At 40.3% G+C, this 14,682-nt stretch overlaps 1 protein-coding gene across 1 annotated transcript; it reads right to left on the bottom strand.

The window, feature by feature from the left end:
• Nucleotides 1-1,213: 1,213 nt before the first annotated feature.
• On the bottom strand, nt 1,214-14,003 carry ldlrap1a (low density lipoprotein receptor adaptor protein 1a). Its single transcript, XM_030064421.1, has 9 exons — nt 13,811-14,003; nt 9,084-9,226; nt 8,592-8,704; nt 8,279-8,393; nt 6,287-6,359; nt 5,958-6,053; nt 5,705-5,826; nt 4,267-4,301; nt 1,214-2,312 (listed from the first exon to the last, which is right to left on the bottom strand). Exons 1-9 carry the CDS (start codon nt 13,893-13,895, stop codon nt 2,168-2,170), a joined length of 927 nt encoding a protein of 308 aa, XP_029920281.1. The 5' UTR covers nt 13,896-14,003; the 3' UTR covers nt 1,214-2,167.
• Nucleotides 14,004-14,682: the final 679 nt, after the last annotated feature.

The following is a 14,682-nucleotide window of genomic DNA, read 5'->3' as shown; positions in this document are numbered from 1 at the left end:
CTTCTCATCTCCACAAGGATTACTTGTTTCCAATTTTTGATCCTCATGCACTTGTAGTGAACTGCTGCCCTCTGCTGCTGAAATATACAAACCATACTTTCAAATGGCCTCTGCCATTCTGAGAGGATTTTAGGCCAAGCCCTTTCATAAACAAGGTCTGAAAGGTCTGGAATCATTGGAAACCCCCAAACTAAACAGGCATGTGAAGCTTACTGTACTTTGAATTCAAGCTCATATCTCCATTCGGAGTCCAGAGACCCTGGAGCCTTGGACTGCTCAGCCATCCTCACAAGGGCTGAGGAATAAGGTTAAAAAAAATGTAGTGTGATAATTCATGATCTTATTGGGGATGCTAATTTTTGTAGTGCAATTTTCATTTTCATTGAACAAACCATTAAAATTATAATGGGATTTCTTTTGGGGTCTGGACCAAACATACTTATGTTTGAGGAATACAGTTCGTAGGCCACGACAGCTATGTCCTATAATATGTGCTTTATAATGGTGTTCAGTCACACATCAAAAAAGCAGCTCCATAGGATATTTTGATCAACTGTTCACAAACAAGAATGTATGATAATACCCAAACTTTTCAGACACCCTAGAGAAAGCTACTGTGACATTTGTATTGCAATCCACAAAGCTATGAAGAATATATCAGGCATGACCTAACAGCATGTGGTCAAGGTCTCCATAAAACATTGGAGCAAAAAGATTTGAAGCAGTAATGACAACACATGAGAGGCCATCTTGAGCCACCACCACCCACTGAGAGGAAAAAAAGCTGTCACGCCTCCTGCTCAGAACACATAGGGTTGAGCTGAGGTATCTGCTCTCATTTCAAACCCTGATGAAGACCTGGTCAGGGCTGTTTTTTAAATTCTCAGTGCAGCCATGGTAAAATAGGCTTTTTTTAAAAAAACAAATTACCAACAAGCTTCTGCTTCTATTTCACTCTTGAGTGCCTGAAGATTGTTGTTTTTTGGATGAATTTGGAGAAAAAAGCTGCTCTGTTTCACAACTTCTTCTTTCATACAATAATTCAGTTTGACTCCAGTGAGATGACTTTGCAGAGTAATCAATCTGAGCATAAACTTTGCTAACTTTGAAGTGATCAGAGAAAAGCATACCCACTGTTCCCCATCTAGCTGCAGCCAATATGTGAGGTGATCGTACTTTTAACACAATAAATTCATTTGCCACAAAAACCAACTTCTTTTTCATGATTACATTTTAATTTTGTGTAAATGCTGGTAAATAATAGCCATGCTGGAATCTCCAACGGCACTGTACACTCATGGGTTTCATTTGAGTATTCGAAAAAAATGTTACACTGATTAGAAATGCACAGTGCACAGCTACGGCAATATATGTCAACATTCATCCTTTTGAATAAGCAAACATTTAAATACAACAGCTTCATTGTTTTGTTTTGTTTTGTTTAGCTTTTAGCTGCAAAACAATGTTTACTGACAACCAATTTAGATCCAAGGCAAGAGCAAGGTTAAATCTTTACATCTTCATAAGTGACTGATACTCCAGAGATACAAACAGGTGGCTGGTTTCTTGTCATTTGCTTTTCTTAACCATTAAAATAGTGTAGCTGATTGTCCTGCTTTTTCTTCATTATTAAGGCTTGGTGATACACTATACTTGGTGATATTGTGAAAGGAATAAGCTTTACACGATTAGGTTTGAATTAATTCCTCCACTTGGCTTCATGAAAAAAATAGTAAAATAAAACTATAAATTATAACTAAACCATACATATATAACACTGATTTTTATGCTAAAGCTACTGGGACACAGAAAATTTTAAACAAACAAGACTAAACAAAGAAAACAAAATGAAATAAACTGACTCAGTCAACAGAGGCTTGTCAAAATGTGTGCAGTCTAACAATACGAATGATCTGGTAACTTTAAGGAACTGTGTTATTGCTTTGGTGCGCAGAGGGACACACCCCATGTTATTTCCACAAGGAAGGGAGCCAATGTCCATGTTGAGAGTCCAGCAACAAGGCAAAGAGGCCAAAATCAATCTCAAAGCTCTACACCTATTCCCTTATGGACTCGCCCTTACAGATGTGTTTAAATACTTGACACAGTGACACCCTGAAGCTCTCCCTCCCCTTAATCACTTTGTTTCTGTGCAGTGCTGTGATGGTCAGAAGCCAAAGATGGCATCCCCGGGCGGGCTGATACCATTTGGAGTGTTCCCATTGGCGGTGTCCCAGTCGGGTTCGGTCAGCCAGTCTTGGGGCGTCACCCCAATGTCCAGGACCTGGGGGTTAGTACGCGACACTGCCAGTCTGAGGAGGAGAAGAAGAAAACAACCAAACAACCAGAACAGATGAAAACACTCAATGATCTCATTCAGGCCCTGTTCACATGAGCATCTCAGGGCAAACATGTATCAAGTGGAGTCAGTCCTCTGTCTGGACACGCACTCATAGTCTGAAAATGCTTGCATATATACATGAGTTTACAGGACTCACTCCTGAATTTTCATTGTTACTGCACACCAATTAATGGGGGCAAATCCAGTCAGGCTCATCTGAATGGTGACAGGAGTCGACTTTGCTTGTCACTAATTTGGTAATACGGGCTGTCACCTATGTTAAGAATCATACTGAGTGCGAACTCGACTGGGTAAAGCACTAAAATAAGCAGGGACAGCTGTATTTACCTCAAACGTGAACAGTGCCTGGGTGACTCAAAACTAACCTAAATAACCTAAAATAAGACAACATATTTTCACAGTACACACTAATATCGCAATGATTGTTGAAGTTCTGGATGGAATACAGAACGATACAGGAAATCAAAACTTTTCTAGGGTATCACATTTTTCCTTGAGACAAAGTATTGCTTCTGCCACTATGAACAGACCTCTGTTCCACTGTGGCAGATTAGAGATTTAGTTATACAAACATTTTTCAGAAGTGGCGCTGCTCTGGAGACAGCCAAATCTCATTGTTTGAGTTTAATCTCAGTAAGTGGGCCAAAGAACAACAGATTTTTGATTAGCTGGATGCAAAACGTGAATGGCCAAGGGAATTCTGGTCAAAATACAAAAAGGTCAGTAGGCAAGCTAGTTTTCCAAGATAGTTATAGGTTAGTTTAAACTTGGAAGGCCGGCTAGGCAAAGTACCTAACCAAACTAATCTTTTCAGAGTGATAGACTTTCTAATGGTAACTTCTTCACACTTTACTCCTTGCCTTTGTTCACTTGGCTTGTCTAACTTGACTTAGCTAGAAAAACAGCAGCTGTATCTCAGACATGTTTGTATAACTAAAACTGCCCCAATATGGGTCCCTCAGTACTGTCTAAGAACCTTCTCTGTCTTGGGGATAATCGTATATACAAAGCCAGGGTGGAGGTCAACAGGATTACTTTAAGACATTAAGTTCATGTGAGTCATGGGATGAATGGTATGGTCGGTAAGAAGAATGTCAATGAGTTCAAGTGACCTACTGTGCAACTTCAACACCAGCAACTACAAATATTATAATTGCTTGACTAAGCTATTAGACATACAGTAGAGTCATGTCGTATTGAGTACTTCAGTCCAATCAGAATTTCCTCCAGGCACAGACAATATCACAGAACTAGTTATTACAAGAAATAAGCACATTTTTTGTTTGGACATGATGAGATGGGTGTGGGTGTGATTTTTCACTTTGACTGAAATTCAATACTCTTAACAAGCTTTCCTTTCTTGAATCCAAATGTCAGTCCTACATAGGAATGGATAAAGGACAGAGTGCTTTTTCAGAATATTGAAAGCCAGCCAATACAAACAACATTGCTGAACTGTAAAATGGCGTTATTGGGTTTTGCAGAGGATGAGTGGAGATGTATTAAGGTTATGTTAGTAATTAGGGTTTCTACAGTGAGAGAGGATTAACCAGCTGACAGCGGTACTCAAATTTACCTGGAGATGAACCATAGTTATCCAGAGCACAGCTGGAGACACAAACACACAGTTTAAACGCTGGCTGTCAACCAAAGGGTTTCTCACAGTCAGTATTATTTGACTTTTCTGCTGCTGTTCAGTCACACATTTTTCTCTTCTTGTCACAGTAGTTTGTGTAGTTGCAGTAAAGAAAAGCATCAATAAGTGGCGATGTAGAGCCAAAGTATGAGAATCAACTTTTGGGGGGGATAATTTGATAAAGAAGTTTATGGTGAGCAAAAAGCAGGAAGGTTCACTTTCAAGTACTGCCATTCAAGCACCGAAGCATTTATAACAAACATCTCACCTGGAGAAGGCTTCATCCAAACCATCCTCTATTTCCTAGAAGACAAAAAATGATGACTATGAAACAATATAAAATACTAATTGTTGTTTAATCCACCTTCATACCTGCATCCAATTACATTTAAAACTAAGTTCTTCATTACCTGATACGTGAGACCAATTTTGAAATGTGAAAATGCATAGTCAGAATATACTGCTGGTCTAGCTTGGATCCACTTACGGCCACAATTTTCTAATTATGTGACAATCCCTGAGGTCTGAAACTGATTTCATTCTCAAGACAGATTTAGTTGTAATCTATACGAGATGTCTGGCCAGTTGACAAATTATCTTATGATGCCTTCACTGGAAACCAGACTACTGTTGGTCATTAGACCCACACCGCTCCAAGAAACCACGGCATTTCTATAGACCTCTAAGTAGGGGTGTAAATCACCAGTTTCATCACGATACGATATCAATTCTTTGGAGAACGATACGATATTTGCCGATATCACAAAGTTTGCCACGATACGATTCGATTTAGGGGCCTGCCATCGATATGATATAGTGTGCCAATTTCACAAAATCAGTTACATTTATATTAACACACAAAAAGCAACTATAATATGTTTTAACAATTTTATTTCTGAGCTCTTCCAGACATCAGATATTTGAATGAAAAACAGTCTACTCTTTTTTTTAATCTAAAAACTAAAATAAAAAATAGAGTGAATAAAGCGCCACATTATAAATGCAAAGGCTTTTCCAGTTAACTTCAAGTGCCATTAATTACCTTTTAATTATGAACATAAATCATAAAGAAAACAGTTTGAAAATATGAATGCAATACAGTCTTCCTGCATCATAGATATCCACTACACTTTGGGATATACATTTTCTTAACCAAAGAAATTTCAGTTTAAGAACAGGTTTGAACAAATAAAGTGTAAACAATTCCATATCTCTTAACTTTATGCCCAAGAGGGGCGTGGATGTCCTCGTTGTCTTTTCCTTAGCTGCGAGCCATAGCATGCATCGCGCGCTGCAGCCCTTGACTAGCACTGTTTGAAAAGGACCTGCGCGGACGTGCACGCGAATGGAAATGGTGACACAGACGTGATGGGGGAATTTCAAAATAAAGACCTATTTTAAGGATGACGATATACATCGATGTTTGCGCTTCGCATCGATGCTTTTACATCATTAATCATTGAATCGATGTATCGATCTAGATCGATGTATTGTTACACCCCTACCACTAAGACTGGAATAAGACTTCACACCTTACATTTAACTGTATTTAAGCCTTTTGAAGGCCTTATAACTTAAGACAGTATTCGAGTTCCCACTTAACAGGATCCTGAGAGTCACGCTATGGTGGCAAAAATCTGAACTGGAAAATACAAATCAAGATTTCAGTTTTAGCTGATGTAGAGCAGGAGGAGGGGTTTTCTCACCCAAGCATTGTTGTTATTGTTGCTCTCAGAGGGCCTGTGGTTGTCCACTTGACTTTCCTCTACATTCCCGTTGCTCTCTAGTACCAAATCCTCAAAGTCCAAAAGGTTTTCTGTGGCAACATCTAGTACGGGGGGGACAGGGAGTGACAATGTGTCCATCAGGATTATATCTGTCATTGGCTGATTACAGTTTCACATCATTAAATGTCAAATTAACTACATTTTCATGTACAGGTTTGCTGCTGTGTTTTACCTGTCCCTTTGAGGCTGCCCAAGCTGTTAGATCTCTCTGACTGGGAACTACTGCTGGCCTCTCCTGCTGAACCAGATTTCACCCTCTTCTCTTTGTCTACAACAGACAGGACACACACACACACACACACACACACAGGTTTCTTGGGTCAAGACCCTTATACTGCAGCCTTACAGCAAATATCAACATCCTTGGTGAATAAACAGTGACCTGGATGGATAGATACAAACATGAGCTGACTGATAAAAGAACTCTACAGAGTGCTTGTGCGTGTGCATGTGTGTGTGGGCAAGGTTTGAGGGGTGAAAGGTAAAATGTGTGGCGCTCACCTTCTTTGGCCACTTGCCAAAGTTCAAAAGCCACTCTAAAAGCTTGGGCTACTGTCAAGGTCACAGCCTGAGCCTGGAAAACAGGAGAGAAAATGCAATTTCTAAGACAGTGGCTGAGGAAGAGTGCGCTTGTGTTAAGCAACTGACACATGCATTTGTCATACTTTAGCATCTTACCACGGTCTATACTTGGCTACGGAGAATGACAGGCATGACTATCATGAATGTCAGTGCGTCATCTGCATATTTACTTTTTGGAGACACCCAGATGCTAAAATTTCCATGTTTCCCTGCATGTGCAAGGAAGAGGTAACAAATCTTGATTTCTGTTGTCACAGCACTGGGGAACAAACTGAAATTTTCAACAAGGTACAACTGTAAATTAAATAATATAATGTTAATCCATTTCCTGTGCCTAGTGTTGGTTAAGTAAAGACTGCATTTTCATTGCAGGTAACCCCTGTTGCAATAATACTATGGGAATACTAAACTGTAGCAATTAAACAAAAGGTCGTAATCAGTAATAAAGTGGGTAAACCATGACCTTCAGTCAGTGGTTATCATTATAAAAACATGACCACCATTGCAAAAAAAAAAAAAAAAAAAAAAAATCTGTTTAAGATATATAACTTCAATCACTTTGATACTACTCAATGATATTAGATATGAATTTCCACATCAGGGATTTAAGTCAGCCTAGATTTTTGTGGAAAACATCTTTGTAAATAAAAGAGAAATTGAGTCAAAGTGGTTGCACCCCTGTCTACATCTGTGGACACAATGCTATTCTTAGACTGCTCTTGCCTGGGGCTCATTAGATAGATGGAGCATTTATTCAAATTAGTAAGAGGGATCATAAAATATTATGACTATGAGATACACCAGTGATGTGACATTAACATAGATCAATATGAAAGCATTATGTATCAAACTTAACAGGGCTCAGACTGAAGAACTGCTGCAGTAAAGGACAGCAAGAGATCAGCACTATCTCTCTCATTTCCATGATGAGAGAAAAGCAAGCATTATGAAGGTGGTGGGAGTTAGATGGGGTTAGCATGTTATCCGAGATGAGAGAGGGGATAAGTGTGAAAGGAGGGAAGATGAGAGGAAAAGTGCCCTTCCAGAAACACAAGAAGTTGACAGATGGTTGAGGAGCTCAGTCCTCTAATGTTTCTGCTGGAGAATGGAGGAAGAGAGGGGAGCAATATGGCATCAGACAGGCACTGGGGGGGAGCACAGATACAAGATAAAAGATGCCTGGTTCAAATAAGACATCTGGGTGAGAAGTGTTTGGATGATTAAAAAGCACTTGAGATGCATTGGGTGTCACAGTGGTGAGCAATACAAGTTCACTGACCAAACTAACTTAAGCAAATAAACAGTGATGACTGTGTTAAAAAAGGTTCAGTGCAGTCCAGTCCAGTTCATTTTCAAGATGCTGGACATGTTATTGCTAGGTTACCCAAAATATACTGTTGGTATTATGAAAATTTGGCAAAATCACTTTGAGAAACTCTCCCTCTGGTAGAGAATGGAATGGCCCCGTTTTACATTTCAAATCTACTTCTTTGTGCATTGAATGCCTGAAATACACATTTTTAACAATGGATCTGATTGGTCATCAGTTTGAACTGGGCTGACTTGAAAGTGATAGTTTGGGTTCTATTATAATGGCATTTGCCACTCCACAGGGGTCTTCTTCAAAGAACAGTCTGGGCTGATGCTGAAGTAGGGTCAAAAGACATTGCTTTTGATGGACCATGAACACCAGGAAGGCTAAGCAAGGTCTTGCTTAGTTCACCTGTCTTGTTAAATGGTGTTAAACATATTGACAGGGCCACATCCCCTCAATGTAAAAAGGACCGGCTCAGCAGAGAGCACTAAAACATACTGGATGAACTGGACTGAGATAAAATCATTGTGTGGTGTCTTTAATCATCTGTTTATGTCAATAGCAAAAAATATTGACCTTCGAGTCGGACAACTCACCACTTTTCTCTTGGAGCAGAGGTAGGCATGGCACTCCAGGGTCCCATTGAGGGTGTTCTGAGCAATATAGGCGAACACCTTGTCGTGCAGTTTGTCCGCTGTGCAGTAGGATATTCTACAAGGCAGAGAGCAGAGGTCAAGCGCTGAGCATACAAAGAGGTCAAACGGAGTTCAGAGGGCAAGCTTCTTGTCAGACAAACTACACAGTAACAGTCTCGTAAGGTCATGAGCTAGCATGTTAGCAGCTTCAAAAGCCCAACTTCAGATTGTAAACGGTCACTGAAATGCAAATTGTGCTGCTCTCTGCACACACCTATATATGGAGACATTTTCTAGGAGTTTGTTGGTGAGGCTGTCGTACAGGAGTATTCCCTGTGGAGAGACCTTGAGCGTGACCTTCTGAGGCTTCTTCCCACTCGCTTTAGCCTGGAAGACCAATAACATGATACTATGATGAACTATAGAGACATGTAATGTACATACAGCGCATACTGCATAAAAGACATGCAGGTAACTTCATCCATTTTTTCTGTACACATTTTCTTTCTGCTGCAAAATTCACTCAATATACATTAGAAATGACACCATGTAATATTCAAATAGTATTCACCCTGTCGTTACAGTAGCAAAAACATCCCACAACATCAAGCAAGAAGTTAAGGGAGGTGAAATAAAAAAAAACAAAAAAACACCACTGTGTGAGATTAAACAAGATAGACAGAGAAAGACAGAGAAATGAGGGACAGATGTGATGCCAGGCACAGCAATTCCTGAATGATATCATGTTCTTCAACCCAGCTCTCACCGTGGCAACAATCCTCTTGACGGCAGCTGCTGATAGGTCCTCTCCCTTGGGTTGGTCCACTAGAGTCATGCCAAGGTGACGGAGGTTAAAGGTCATGCCCTCCAAGATGGTCTCTCTCGTGTCAGTCCAGTTCTCAGGAAGCTCTAAGGAGGGGAAAGAAATGGTCTCTTAAGAGATTTTTAGGCAACAAGGGATTTATTTAATCTTGCCTGCCCACGATTTCAATCTTGAGAAAAATCAAAGAGGTTGAAAAATACACAGATATTAGGTGAAATGTAAACCCCCCTGCATGAGCCATTTCAAATGCTTTCTCACTGACGTGGCTTGACAAAAAAGGGTATTTAGGTCGAGGTGGATGCAAAGTAAATATTTTGACTCCAAACTAACATATAGGCTAGAGCTTGACAATAAAAAGGCAAAGAGTTGAACAAGTATACATGGACTCTGACATGCTGTGATAAGAGAAGTGTTTTTTTTTTTTCTGTTCCAAATGTATTATCACTGTTCTGTCTGTCGCCAAACAGGACATAAGATTCTTTCTGAGAGCAGTTTATTTTGTCTCAATGTTACCTTTAACAGAAACAAAAAAGAGAACATGTTGAGATATTCATACTGTGAAAAACATTAAGAAACACCTAGGGGTAAGGAAACAGTAACTGTTGAAGGAACAGCTGCTAACTCAGTGTGGTTTCTTATCAGTTTTCTCTCTGGTGTAGCCCGTCCCTGACCCGCTCTGTTTACAGGAGATTTCCTCAGATGCAAAAGGGGGCGAGGAAAGTGAAGGAAAAAGAAGAGCAAGATTAAACCACAGCCTCACAATTACCTAGAAATTAATCCTCCCTGCATTTCACTCCTGCAGGATCCAGTGCACACCACTTACTCACACACTGCAAACCAAGCAGTCTGAGGGAAAGTAACACAAAATATATTTCGTACTAATTTCTTGAAATTTCTCTGAAACATTAGGACCATCACGTGACACTTACATTTTCCACTGAAATTCAAACTAATGAAATTCTTTTTGGTGGGGTAGTTTCTCCTTGAAGCAAACAGCATGGTGTCTTGCCTCTGTAATTCAACACATTTGTAGTTGAAACTGGATGATGGTGTGGCACGCAGCATGAGGATGGACTGTTTAATTTTTCTTAAAAAGTTATACAATGTAATGTTGAGCTGTCACAATAATTCTCCATGGTGACTCATTTCCAGACAATGAGATGAGGCCATAGTGTCTTGGGGAAGAAATGAAGTTCCAGGTTGTTTTTGACTGAATCTATGTTGGTTTTACTGGACTTTTTATGCGCAGTGCACATACAGGTACACCATGAAACAACAGATGTTGATATAAAAATACAGGAAACTTGTAAAAAAAAAAAAAACATAAAACAATGTTCTTTTGCATTTATTGTTACAGAAAGTCATTTTTGTTTCACTGTGACTTAGGCAGGGTTTCATCACTCATTTTAAGGACTAACACCTCTAAGGCAGATAATTAAAATCCTTCCACAGCACATGGGAACGATTTCTTTTATCAGTCATCTGATATAAAAATAAAGATAATAAAAACACATTTGGGATGTGTGCTCAGGGAAGAACCTGCATTATGTCAATGGAGGACGATACAAACTGGCAGACAGCCTATCTGATTATTAATGAAAAACTGTTATCCATAAACAAATACATCAGTCTTATCCTAGAATGCAGTACAGCAAATGGTTTTGGGATTACACTGGCCTTCAAAAGACCGGCAGGTGGTCACCAGGTACCAGGCACCGCTCAGCCAGAAAATACAGCAGGGCCTTGGGTTCAAAGGTCAGAACCGGGGACACGTGAGAAAAAACAGCTGTGTGTGCTTGTGGACTGAGACCAAGTAAAACCAGATGACCCAACCTGTAAATACAAGTCAGTCCCACCATCTGTTAGAAATTAAGAGATTAATTAGGGTGTAGAAAATCATGACTTTTCTGTTAGGAGTCAGAGGACAGGAAAAGTACGAGTGAACTAGGTGAAAGACAAGAGACACAGGGAAAACAAGAAATGAAAAAGAAAGACAAAAAGAAAGAAAACCACCAGGCCTCCAAAGTCATCCATCAAATCCAACAGTGATAGATGAACGTCCAATCCATGCATCATGAAAAAAAAAAAAAAAAAAAAAAAACTCTCCAACACTGTGACAACAAACCCACCGTTCCAAAAGAGCCCAACTGACAGGCAATTCACGTCCGGGCTGATTTGTGTGTCCACACCAAACACTGAATCACTGTAGAAACCAACTGTTGGCCTACAACTTGAGATCAGACTGGGACTGGGTGCCAAATACCCCCACTCTTTTTTTTTTTTTTTTGGTTAAATCAACTTCTGCCACCACACAACTTTTCATTTAACTCCACTGAACTATAAAACTCCACACAGCTCTGAAGTTATGTTCTTGAAAGTCCCAGTGCATTGGAGTTTATGTCGGGCTTTCTGTTGACGCAGAAAAATATAAACAAATGAGCGATAACACAGGCTGGCCAGGAACTCTCTGTGGATGCACAGTAAACAAACATCACGGAGGCATTTAGCACCGAGTTCACAGATATCAGTCTATCAGTATAAACCTAGAGTTCAAGGAACAGCAGCTTCCATAGTAGCAAGCCCTGTAAAACATGCCCGTCCTGACAAGTCATTTAACTAGTTAGTGGCCATTTTAAAATCTCCATATTCCTTGCAACAAGTTAAAATCTGTCAGTGGGAAGAGATAATTTCACTTTGTATGAATATTTTGTCCTTCCTGCCTTGTTTCAAGATATTTTCTAGCACACAAGCAAATCACTCAGTGGAAACAAGAGGACTTACAAGGCGGAATAAGTTGTTAATATGAGCATGTTTTGTGGTAAAGGGCACTGTCTGCAGTTGGGCAGATATAATTTAGCATGAGCCTCAAAATATCTGCACTGCGCTGGTCCCAACACTATAATTTTGGGAGGAACAGCTCAACATATAGCCTCTTGGCCAGAAGGGGAAAAAAGAGAGAACTTCTAGGTACTGGGTGGTCAAAGCCATAAATCTGAAAGCCAGAAAGAACCATAAAGCACGCTGAGGATCTGCTCCCCCTCTCTTCATTACAATGCAGTGCAGCCACGCATACTGCAAGGAACTTGTGCAGTCATCTGCCAAGGTGTGAACAGTAAACACTACTTTTGGGATAGTTTTATCTACCTGCCATACCCAGGTCAGATTAAGGGGATGTATTCTTATCCTGACTCTGCCACTGTTTCTCAACCTTTTTGGCTTGTGACCCCCCTATTTCCCCACCCAGGCAGGCATGGGTGATATGGGTCACTGCTGAAGAGGAATGTTTGCTCTGTAGTCCAGAAAACAACCTGCCATCCATACCACACACTGCTCATGAGAGGATATCAGGTGGATCAGGCATAGTAGAGCTAAAGTAACTACTACTAACTTGGATATCTGTGTTTCCAAGTCCAAACACCATGCTACTTTTTTTGTGAGGACAGCTACTATTGAGGTAATGTGCTTTATGTAAATGTAGTGTTTTCTTATGACCCCCCATGCTTTATAATGGCCCCTTTGGTGGAATAGCAAATAAACCAGCTTGAACTTGAACCCACAGGAGCTGTGCACAGGCTGGCCCATAACATTCCTGGATTTTCCTCTTGGTTATACGAACAAGTGGGGCGCGTTTAATGCTTTCTCAGCTAGCCGGTCATTCTTCCAGACTCCTACAGTCCGGATCAAGTGAGATTTAGGTTTACAGGGCAAACTAAGTGGCCCTTGAGTGCTACAATGGCAGGTTGGCCAAGGAGCAAAAGACTCTTTAGGGTTAAAGTTCCTGTGTCTGCCCTGCTGGAGAGCCCTTTACTTCCAGGGACCCTGACCTCTGACCCCCTATCACATTATTAAATGGGAGCAAGAGGTCAAACAAAACAGTGCCTGCATTTTCACCAAGAGAACAGAAACTCATTTGACATCACAAAAAAGCAAATAAATAATAAATAAATAAAAACAGGAAAGTGCACTTACCATATCAACATCATTTATTGTGATAAAATAGAGCTCCATGCTGCAAAAAAACAACTCATCTAAACTTATCTCTACTATTTAGTGTTTTTATCCACGTAAGAAGAAAATCTGCCGAGACAGATGGTATGAGTTTACATGTTTTCAGCGCATATCAACTTGTTTCAACAGTTCACCGTCTTAATACCAGGAGTGATCAAAGTCAACCTCATTCTGCCTCCGTGACATTCACACTCCCTGAAAATCACTGAGACAGGTGAAAGTGTTTTATAACTAATTATATTATCTCACCCACATGAGGACGTGTTCTCCCACTGATTTCAGCTAAAACAAGACTTCATATGAAATTAAATATCTAAATGACATTTTTGCGGTACTCCATCACTGCCTGTTAGAAATGAGATGTAAGTTAACGCGAGCTACAAAGATGAGGTCAAGCAAGGTTTAGACAACGATGGCAGTCGCGTTAAAATAACTTGTTTTGCTTTGTTTGGCTTGAGAAACGAAACGCCAAACTAACTGAACACTAAGTGACAGATTTAAACCACACTATCGGCTCATTTCACATGAATTTGAAAAAAGAAAAAAAAATGAAACGACAACGGTCTTAGCAAGTAGGCACAGAGAAATTGCCTGCTTTGGGAAAAACATGACTCAGAAAAGACGCATTTGTTGAGTTTTCTTCTCGAGGTAAAATATCTTACTTCTGTGTCTGCCGGCCGTCCAGGACTGCTTCGCCATACTTGGACTCCGTATTATGGCTCTTCCAGCCGACTTCAGGGCATCCATGTCGGTGTTTAGGAGCGCAGACACTCGGTGAAGTTTGCTGGCGTGTCTTCTGGGAGGACTGTTGTTGACCAGACTGCTGATGGCGAGGATGAACTTATGCTGCCTTCAGGGGCTGTCGGACACCCCGCCATTCGTGAGTTGAGCGCACGTGAACGACCCACACAAGGTAGTAGCTACCTATGGGAATGGGAATTTACTACTGCTACATTCACGTGTCATGGGACCTTGAATACTTAGTGGCAAACACAACCAAATAACTGGTGATGTCATGACCTTTCTAACTTTTCCCCATAACTTCTTAAATTTTGATGCCATAAGTAAGCACAAGTAAGCCCTCTGGGGATGGTATATTTAATTTAAATACACGATAACGCGATTTCCAATGAATTTAGATGGTCGTCATTACATCTGGCCGAAATCATTTTGCGATCAACTCCTCAAATGCCACATCAGGGCATAATTGCTTGTTTTCTTTGTGGTTGGCATTGCAATGTCTGGTATGCATCGATTCAAACATATCACTCACGAAATGCTTGTGTATTGTGAAAAAAGCCTCTCCAGGGTGACCGAAGGTCTACAAAAGTCTACAATTATCCGCAATTATGGTGTCTTGGTGGTTTCAAACGAGTTTAAAGGCATGGAAACTTTAAAGTCACTGCTTTAAGATCAAGTTGTGACAATTATCCCTGTATGACATGTAGGCTACACGGCATAATTAGCTATTTAAAACAAATTGCTGAGGGGGGTATGGGTGTGTGTCAGCAATTCCTTGTGAAAAAATGTGACA

This window comes from Myripristis murdjan, chromosome 11 (assembly GCF_902150065.1).
Source record: "Myripristis murdjan chromosome 11, fMyrMur1.1, whole genome shotgun sequence".
Taxonomy (NCBI): Eukaryota; Metazoa; Chordata; class Actinopteri; order Holocentriformes; family Holocentridae; genus Myripristis; species Myripristis murdjan.
Note: the sequence above shows the minus strand (reverse complement) of the source record. Positions and strands in the feature narration are given on the sequence as shown.